The 10,406-nt window shown below is 41.1% G+C and overlaps 1 protein-coding gene across 2 annotated transcripts in view; it reads left to right on the top strand.

Moving 5' to 3' along the window:
* LOC143934154 (ferritin heavy chain B-like) overlaps window positions 1–10,003 on the top strand; it is a 31,723-nt gene extending 21,720 nt beyond the window's left edge. The window contains exons 2-5 of one of the 2 annotated variants that reach the window (XM_077457520.1): window positions 4,718–4,836; window positions 5,721–5,867; window positions 6,744–6,869; window positions 9,691–10,003. In XM_077457520.1, the coding sequence (XP_077313646.1) occupies window positions 4,735–4,836; window positions 5,721–5,867; window positions 6,744–6,869; window positions 9,691–9,834 (519 nt within the window). In that variant the 5' untranslated portion in view covers window positions 4,718–4,734 and the 3' untranslated portion in view covers window positions 9,835–10,003. Of the gene's footprint in view, window positions 1–4,608; window positions 4,837–5,720; window positions 5,868–6,743; window positions 6,870–9,690 lie in introns of those variants that run through there. The other variant, XM_077457519.1, reaches the window with a different exon arrangement.
* Window positions 10,004–10,406: the final 403 nt, after the last annotated feature.

Genomic DNA, 10,406 nt, shown 5'->3' on the forward strand with positions numbered 1-10,406 from the left:
CTGGGCACGCACGGCGCATGGGTGAGTCGCGCTGCACTCCCGGAGTGGATAGGTGACCTGTCACATATCCCAGGAGATCGCCTAGAGGGAGGGGCGGCCTAAGGCGAAAGGAGGAGTCGCCTTGGGGGGCCCTGGACGGAAGGAGGAAGTGGGACAGGAAGTCCCACTCCTAACAAAGCCCCCGCTCCCCCCTAAAAAAATAACATGCCAAATGTGGCATGTAAGGGGGCGAGGAGTGCTTAAAGCGGAAGTTAAATTTTTTGGTGGAACTCCGCTTTAAATTTCAAAAACAATTATACCATATGTTTGTGCTTCAATAACTGGTATTGGCATAGTGTAAATCATGAGCCAGGGCATTGATGCCCAAATAAATGCCTTATGACATGCTAACCATTTCTCCTACACACAGAATGAACAGCCAATAATCATTGTGATACAAAATGAGAGTACTATGTGAAAAAATAGAAAAAAACTGATATAAATACCTATGTGGTAGTGCTGCGTAATAGAAATCTCCTAATTGAATGCACATAAATCAATACATCATTAAAGAACAAACTTTATATTAAAGTGCTAGTGCCACTGTGCAAAATAGCAAAAAAATAAAAAATAAATGAAAACAATTAAAACAAATATTTGTTCTTCCTTTTTTCCTTTTTTCTTTTTTGATACCTCTTAAAGGTGGAAAGCCTGATTGGTACTTTCTGTATATTCTTAATAAGATTTATGTATCGGTCTAATGCTCTGTACTTATCTGCTTATATCGTACCTTGGGGACTGTCTTCCCTTGTTTGGAGTTTAATAAAGTTATATTTGAAAAAAAACAAATATTTGAACATTGCAAAGATTGTTCTTGTAACAAGACCGGGATTACAGCAGCATCACCCCCAGGCAAAACATGCATGGTTCTGAAGTCTTGAATAAGGGGGACTAATAAAAATCCCTGAAACACATTGTAAACTAAATAAATAAAATGAATGACCATCTTACCAAACAATCTGTGTGATCCTTCACTCTCCTCTACAATTATAATATGCCCAGTGTTATTATTACAAATGCAGCAGTTTTTATATTAAAACAGGCTCAGCTATAAAGTGTCCTGTGATAAGTATATGGTAGAGTTCTATTTTTGAGCGGTCTAGCTTTCTCTATCACTGCTCAGGTTTTTTTCACTGCCTTGTTGCCTTGTTGACCTAACTTACCTGTAATGAAGTGTGTCCTGCATCATGCAGGCAGCTGGATCATGTAGCAGTCTTCTGTACAGGGATACCCTGTCCTCTTCCTATTGTTGAACATCCAGCTCTGCAGTTATTAAATCTGAACTGCAGATGCACGTGCGCAGCTCAGTGTACAATCTACAGAAGACAGCGTGCAGACGGGTAGGTTTATTTTATTGCAGAAGAGACAATGCATGTCGACAAATCGCATAGGTGTGAACAGGGACTTTTTTTTTATATTTATCAACACTCTTCTAATGCCTGTTGCTGGGGAAGAGCATTTTCACTGCTCTAACAGTAATGAACCCCTTTTGCAGTTAGGATTAACCGCTTAAGCCCCGGACCATTTGGCTGGCTAAAGACCAGACCACTTTTTGCGATTTGGCACTGCGTCGCTTTAACTGACAATTGCGCAGTCGTCTGACGTGGCTCCCAAACAAAATTGACGTCCTTTTTTTTACCACAAATAGAACTTTCTTTTGGTGGTATTTGATCACCTCTGCAGGGTTTTTTTGCGCTATAAACAAAAAAAGAGGGTCAATTTTGGAAAAAACGCATTATTTTTTGCTATAAAAAATATCCCCAAAAAATATATAAAAAAACATTTTTTTTTCCTCAGTTTAGGCCGATATGTATTCTTCTACATAATTTGGGGAAAAAAATCGGAATAAGCTTATATTGATTGGTTTGCACAAAAGTTATAGCGTCTACAAAATAGGGAATAGTTTTATGGCATTTTTATTAATAATTTTTTTTTACTAGTAATGGCAGCCATAAGTGATTTTTATTGTGATTGCGACATTATGGCGGACACGTCGGACAATTCTAACACATTTTTGGGACCATTGGAATTAATACAGCGATCAGTGCGATTAAAATTGCATTGATTACTGTAAAAATTTCACTGGCAGTGAAGGAGTTAACACCAGGGGGCAGTGAAGGGGTTAATATGTATCCTAGGGAGTGTTCTAACTGAAGGGGGATGGGACTGTGCAGGGAAACTAACAAATCGCTGTTCATACTCTGTATAAATAGACGATCTGTCAGTTCACTGCTCAGAGACCCGGAAAACGTGTTTACACACACAGCTCCTTGTTCTCCGTGTGTGCCCCGAGCGATCGCGGCAGCCCGGCGGTGATCGAGACCGCCGTGCACTCGCATCGGCTCGGTGAGTGTGCGGGGGGGGGGGTGCGCAAGCGCCCCCTAGTGGCCGTTTATGTTACTGACGTAGCATAATGGCGATTTGCGCAGCCGAGCCATGTTGCCGCAGTACAACTGCAGCGGCTGGTTGGCAAGTGGCTATACACATTGTGGATTGCTTACATAAATTCTCTACTTCTCAAGGAGCGCTTGGCTTAAAGCCACAAAAAGCTCTGCTGATGGATATCCTCCGGGCTGAGACCCAGAAGGGACTTATATCTAGGATATATGCTGAATTACTGTCCTCTGTCCAAGATCCTGCCTCATTCAAATGTAGAAGTAAGTGGGTGGAAGATATTGGAAGAATAGATGGGGATCAATGGAGCATGGCCCTGGAGTCAATACATGCGGTATCTGTTTCAGCCTCTCATAAACTATCACAATTATTTATCTTACACAGAGCATATAGAACACCAGTACAGCTCCATAACTGGGGGGGTTAGAGACTCCCCCCGTGCCCGAAATGCAAAGTACACCAGGGGGACTTCATACATTTACTCTGGAGGTGCCCGAAACTCCACCAATATTGGGTGGAGGTGTCTCAATGCATCTCCTGACTAGCTCAGGTTCCTGTTCCCCTGAACCCCCTGGTGTGCTTGCTCGGGGCAATTGATGAGGAAATGTATCCGAAAGGACCATATGATCACTAGGTTGATGTATCTGGCCAGGAAACTTATAGCAAGGTACTGGGTGGCACCCACGGTCCCTACAGAAAAACAGTGGATTGCTTACGTAAATTACATAGGAGGTTGAATAAAGACACCAGTCCATCCAGTTCAACCTGAGTGAGTGTCTACAATTGTCCCTATCCCTGTACATTGCACACTCACATTGGTCCCTACCCTCAAGGAGCCCACAATCCAAGGTCCCCATTCATATACTAGGGCCAATTTTGGACAGATGCCAATTAACCTACCTGCATGTCTTTGGAGTGTGGGAGGAAACCAGAGTACCTGGAGGAAACCCACGCAGGCACAGGGAGAACATGCAAACTCCAGGCAGGTAGTGTTGTGGTTGGGATTTGAACCAGTGACCCTATTTACTGCTAGGTGAGAGTGCTAACCACTACACCACTGTGCTGCCCAAATTCTCTACTTGTCAAGGAGCACTTGGCCTACAGCCACAGGAAGGCTGCGAAGAAATTTGAACTCATCTGGCAGCCATGGCTGGATGACCCCAGCCTTGGCCCTCCACAACTGGTATTAGATAGGCTCCTTCTGTAAAGGTTGACAGTTGATGTGGGGAGGGGGAGAGATGAAAGAGAGAGAGGTAGGAAACACAGGTTGAATCACATTCATAGGTTATGCACTAGACTCTGTCCTAATGTCTTATCCATTGGCTGAAGAAATTACTAATGCGGTTCTATGATATTGGGTCGAAAGTGCTGGTTAATGCTTTATGTTTGGGGTGGGGGGTGAAAGAGAAAATTCACTATTTGCACTATATTCTGTTATTGCTTGGGTAATATGGATGATCAAAGAAAGATATGTTTGGTATGTACTACCTTTTTATTTTCATACTGCAATGATTGTATGTATCATATGAGCAATTTATTAATAAACAAGTTTTGATTAAAAAAAAAATTAAACACATTGATTTTTTTACAGGGGCCTACTTTGCCTAAAATTGGCCCTCTCCACACAAATGTATGTTTATTAAAACACTGATTTTTTTTCCCCGCAAATTTAACTGGCGTGGATGGGAACATTTTGCTAGTAAATATAGTATATATTGTACATAGCGGGTTTTATTTATTTTGAACTGTGCCCAAAAAATTTAAACCGCCATATACCCAACTGTCACCCTCTGTTACCTATTGATTTATACACAGCAACAGTGCCACCTGCAGGCTGAAAACATAAATACCTACAAGAAAATTCTAATAATTCCAAAGCTTTCTTTCCATGGTTGTAAATACATTCGGGGAAAGGTTACAGGATCTGTTATTAAACGAGGTTGTAGAACAAAAAAACATGAGCAGGCTTGTCCACCGTTCAGAAAATTTTCCATAATACATTGTGACATTTTACACTCTGGAGAATATAGGAATCCTGACATCCTGCGTAACGGTGTATTGCTCTCTGTAACACTAGCAGGTTCAGGCTGGGAGGCTCAGGTGAGTCAGCAGAAATAGAATGTATTCATTGGTGTGTGTGTGCACAGTGACAACAGCCACATGGTATAAAAGTCCCCGCAATGTTTGGGGAGTCACATTCGGAAAGTGTTCTTGCTTCAACAGTGATTGAACGGAACCTTCCCTGACACTAAAAGCTCATTTCTATTCTTCTATTTTCTTTAAGAATACCTCTGCAGCAAGATGAACTCTCAACTGCGCCAGAACTACAGCCATGACTGCGAAGCCGCTATTAATCGCGTGGTCAATCTGAAGATGTATGCGTCTTATACCTACCTGTCCCTGGTAAGTTAATATAACCTTTAAAGGCATATGGGTTTGTTTTTTTTGGAAAATGGTTATACATAAATTTTTTGAAATCTGGAAATACAAAATTGCTATATCCCCCCCCCCCCAAAAAAAAACACATGAAATGCATTTTTACCTACTGTAATGCTGACCATATATGTGTCAGTTTTCAGGCAATTTGAACCTCATTTTACCAGATTTCAATCCTAAAAATTAAACAGATCAAGGTAACCTATTGTCTACACTTCAATTCATGGTGTCAATACAAACTCTGATTATTTTAATGCCTGACCTTAAAAAAATATTAAAAATGAAATGTATTGTGAATTTGTGAAACAAAGAAGAAATGACCTTACCTGTAATTTATATCTTGTAAGAAATCAATGCTGCAAACTTATATCAAAAATAAGAAATCAGCTTTCTTTCATTAGGCAGGACAGTGTAGGATAAAGTCCCCTGCTTTCAGATACAGATGTGGATAGACATACAGAATCCTGCATTTGCTCCTCTCCTGCCATTTAAATTCCGAGCTACATAAAAACAGAGGAATAGAGCCAGGGCCACCCATGGAAGGAATATTGATCTGTGTATGGCCAGCTTTAGTCTGCAGAGTGTTATCCTCTCCTCCTGATTCCTTTATAGGCAGCCTGGCCAGAAAGTAACTGATGGTACTAGTGAAATGGAAAGCTTAGCAGGTATAGGTGTCTGCATTCCGCTAACTCTGCAACAAATAATTTGTCTGGTATGCAGAAAGCTCACTGAGCTTCCTGGAGCTTACTGAAATATATGAAAACTACAAGTAGTATTTAGGTTAAAAATTACATGTAGGGAAACCAGGGTGTATAATGGAGATTTATTAAAATCTTGTCTCTGATTTTAAGGCATATTATTTTGACCGTGACGATGTGGCACTACATCATGTGTCTGAGTTCTTCAAGGAATTGAGCCACGAAGAGCGAGAGCATGCTGAAAAGTTCCTTAAGTACCAGAACAAGCGTGGGGGACGTGTTCTTCTTCAGGAGATCAAGGTAAGATGAAATGCTGAGGATCAAATTAAAGTCATTAATGTACCATATCTCCTACATACATACAAGTGATTTACTCAATATTAATAATATTAATAGTATTGATTAGTGGTGGCTTGTAATGCAGGGAGCAGGGGTGCCGCCCCCCGATGGGTTTATTTATTTATTATTTTTAGAAGGACATGATTAGAGCCAGAGGCGCGCACTGCACCTTGAGCCAACTCAGTTGTGTGACAATAGCGAATTAATATTCACTATTTTCTTCACAATTCTCCTCCCGGCCAATCAGGAATCACGCCCTGAGACCCGTCAACCAAATTGGTCGAGAGGAGAAGCGATCCTATTGGCCACCGAGGAGGGAAGAGGAGATGGCACCTGGAGGAAGCATAGCTTATGACTGACCGACTGGGGGAAGGGGTGCCTGTGACCAACCCACCCAATGGACAGTGGTTGGCGTGGGGGTGGATTGGGGTGGGGGTGGATTGTTTGACACCCCCCTCCCCCCAAGAGATATGCCAGAGATATGCCATCAGCCGCCACTGGTATTAATATTAAAATAAAACGTTTTGTTACATTTTAATTTTGGTGAAAATGTTTGCCAGGTTTTATTGCTGTCTGTGACTCTAGCAGAAATAATCCCTCAGTCACTGTGACAAGAGGACAAAGTCATAAAAGCCTTTCAGAGTTCTAACCTTCCTCCTCCTGATGATACCCTGTTATGGCAGGAAATGAGGGGAAATCTTCCCAATGTGTACACAGAGAAAAATGAAAAAACTGATTCCCCATTCTATAAAAAAAATCAAAAATAAAGGTTTGGCTGGAAATACTGTACATTTTGATATAACATTCTAATGGTCCTTGTGATATTGTATTCCTCAGAAACCTGACCAGGACACTTGGGGAAGCACCCTGGAGGCCATGCAGACAGCTCTGAATCTGGAGAAGAATGTTAATCAGGCTCTACTGGAATTGCACAATGCGGCAACTGATAGAAAAGATCCCCATGTGAGTAAAAATAACAATAAAATTTCAAGCAACTACATATCAGGTAGTGGTTATATGGAAACCCCTTTTGAAATTAGTAATTTCCATTGATATTCAATTTAGTTCCAATGGCAGCCAGTACATTAGTTTTGCTTAAAGGCTAAGTTATAGCTTTTTCCAATTTTATCATTGTAAATGAAAATCTCTTTTGACTGGGTTATGAAAGACAAACACCACAAAGAGTTTATTATAGAATCCATTTTCCGTTCACCAAAGAGGGAGAGTTATGCCCTGTACACACGGTCAGACATTCCGACCACAAAATCTTTTTCCGACGGATTTTGGCCAAAACTAGTCGCACAAAGTTGTCGGAAAATACGATCGTTCAGAACGAGGTGACGCACAAAACATACGACGGGACTACGTCGAGGCCAGTAGCCAATAGCTTTCATCTCCAATTTTTTTCTGAGCATGCGTGGCACTTTGTGCGTCGGAATTCTTTGCACATGATCAGAAAAAGTCAGATCTGATTTTGTTGTCGGAAAATTTTCAATCCAGCTCTCAAACTTTTTCCGTCCGAAATTCCGACAGAAAAAGTCCGATAGAGCCCATGCACAATCGGATTTTCCAACAACATAATCAGATCATACTTTTACAGTCAGAATTTCCGACCGTGTTTGGGGCATTAAGCTCCTCTACTCCAGAATCCTGTGCTTACTAGTGTTTTTTCCATATATTGCTAGGATCACTGGGCTCATAGTTAACCCCCATACACACGATCAGACTTTCCCACTGTAAATGTTGGATGTGAGGTTGTTGGCGGTAAGTCCGACCGTGTGTGTGCTCCATTGGACAATTGTTGTCGGACTTTCCGCCAACAAATGTTTGCTACCATGTTCCAAATTTTCTCAAGTCCGTCGGACAAAAGTCCAAACTACAAACACGCATGCTCGGAAGCAGAAGTGGTCAGTCTTGTAAATTGGCATTTGTAATAGAGAATTACCATTCGTTACTTAGCAAATTATGAAATCTCCAAATGCAGCATACAGCTGGTGTTACTGATGGAGTTATTGCAAATTAATTTTCAAAGGCTTTTTTTTTCTAGTGAATAATATTATGTGTTTTTTTATTTAATTTGGGCAAGTTACCACAACACCATTATCACCTAGTTTTTAAGATCAAAGATACAACTATGTTGGTGTCCCTTGTCAATTTTACATTGTATTTTTTTTTTAATGTAATGCCGCGTACACAAGAATGGACTTTCCGGCAAACTAGGTCCGACGGGATTAGTCCATCGGACAATCCAATCATGTGTGGGCTAATCCATTCAATTTTTGGGGAAAAAAATCAGGTGGACCTAGAAATAGAACATGTTTCAAATCTATCCAACGGACTCAATTCCGACAGACTTAAATTAGGAAAACCGTTCGTCTGTATGCTGGTCCGACGGACCAAATACGACGCAAGGGCAGCTATTGGCTACTGGCTATTTTTGTTGTCCCGTTAAGCCACCATGTTCAAACAAATGGTCTTTCCAACAGACTTAGTCCATTTGTATGTGGACAATGTCGTTCGTTCAGAAAGTCCGCTGGAACTCTGCTGAAAGTCCATCGGGAAGACCGATGGATCTAGTTTGCCGGAAAGTCCGGTCGTGTGTACGCGGCATAACTGCCTACGCTCAAACTGTTATTTGAAGTAAAACACATAGCCAAGTATTATTCTACACAATTTTTTTTATTGTGCATTAAAAAAAGAAAACAAATAAAATTAGACATGCTATCTGCCAATAGAACTTAACCAAAAAGTGCATTCTATGCATCCAAAAATATAGAAAATATACCAAATCAAATCATTATTCAACCAAAAAAATAATGTCAAAGCAATAACTCCAAGGCCAATAATAAATGTTATCTCCTACGATTCCACAACATGTCTGGTTGACGACCGGCTGTTCCAAAATGAACTGAAAGCGCTAAATGAAAAACGCTGTTTGTCTGATGGAGCGTACACACGGTCGGATGTTGCCTTAAAAATTAGCTGAAGGAGCCCAAAGGGTGGCGCTAAAGAGCTGAAAAACCGCGTAGTACTTCTTGTACGTCACTACTTTCGGAATTATTGGCCAACATGTGCGTGACCGTGTGTATACAAGACAAGTTTGAGCCAACACCCTTCGGACAAAATTCCACGGTTTTGCTGTCAGAAAGTCTGGTGGGTGTACGGAGCTTTAGAGGTCTGGGCTCCTCTACGCTAGAGTCCTGTCACTCTCCATATATTTTGGGGTATATCGGGCAATCACAGGGAAAAAGCCTGAGCTTTTCTACGCTAGAGTCTTGTGCTCACTAGTGTGTTCCTTGGTGTGTACAGTGGGTCCATCACAAAGAGAGGGCCAGGTTTCTCAACACTAGAATGCTGAGTTTACTAGAGTGTTCTTCATATATTCTTAGGTACATAGGCCCACCACTGGGAGAGGGCTGAGCTTCTTTACACTAGAGTTGTGTGCTCACTAATATGCTCTCCATTTATTTCTGGACTCAAAGGGGGTAAAAAAATCTGCAGCATGTCTGTCTTTTCTGCAATTTACCAAAAGCTCTCTGTCTGTTCATGTGTTTCTATGCGCTGTAGTGCATAGAAATTAATGAAACATCAAGAGCTAAACAGTGCCTTGGGTTGTAAAAACATGAGACACTTCCACCTGAAGCCCATGCAGTATGGACAATAGCCAATCCTAGCCCATAAAAAATAATTTAACAAGACATTTCACTCTGACAATTTTACAAAGGGTTTTACATCCATATATTTGATATGTCACTAACTAGGCTTTGTTATCTTTCACCCCTAGTTATGCGATTTCTTGGAGTCTGAGCATTTGAGGGAACATGTGGAACACATTAAGAAGATTGGAGACCACATTACCAACCTGAAGCGGCTGGGTGCCCCCCAGAATGGCATGGGCGAATATCTGTTTGATAAGCACAGCCTGTAGAAGAGCAGCTAAGGTTGTCACTGAGTGGACACAACCAGAGTACATCGCAACAAATGTAGAAATATCACAAGAACAATATCACTAGCCTTGTGTCCTTCTGTGTGACATGTAATATGTGTTGTGATTCCATTGGCAGCCCAGTTGAAATAAAATAGAGTCACATCTTGAATTATATTTGTCAGTCTCATTTATTGTAAGGTGTATAATTAAAGCTGAACATCGGTAAAACACACCATTTTTTGCTGTTATATACTGTATATATTAAAAACTGCTAAACATACTGTTGAAAAAGATAAACACAAGCTGTTTTTTCTGCTAAAGTAATTGTTTTCTGTCCATTCACTTCTAAAATGTACACGGACAGTGGAGTAAGGTTACCAATCCTTTCTATAAAGGCCATTATGCAATATAGCAAGGGCTCCTCCCTACCCCTGGACTGTGATTGGGCAGTGAAGAAGGCATATTAGCAGACTGATGAGGTTGCCCCTCTGTTTTCTTGTCAGCAGAAGGGCATGCAGCCCAACTGATTGGATCCTAGTTGTGCCCCTCCCTCTCCTAGTGTGATTTCTGCT

This window comes from Lithobates pipiens, unplaced genomic scaffold (genome assembly GCF_037356315.1).
Source record: "Lithobates pipiens isolate NorthernLeopardFrog02 unplaced genomic scaffold, aLitPip1_a1.2 Scaffold_27, whole genome shotgun sequence".
Lineage (NCBI taxonomy): Eukaryota > Metazoa > Chordata > Amphibia > Anura > Ranidae > Lithobates > Lithobates pipiens.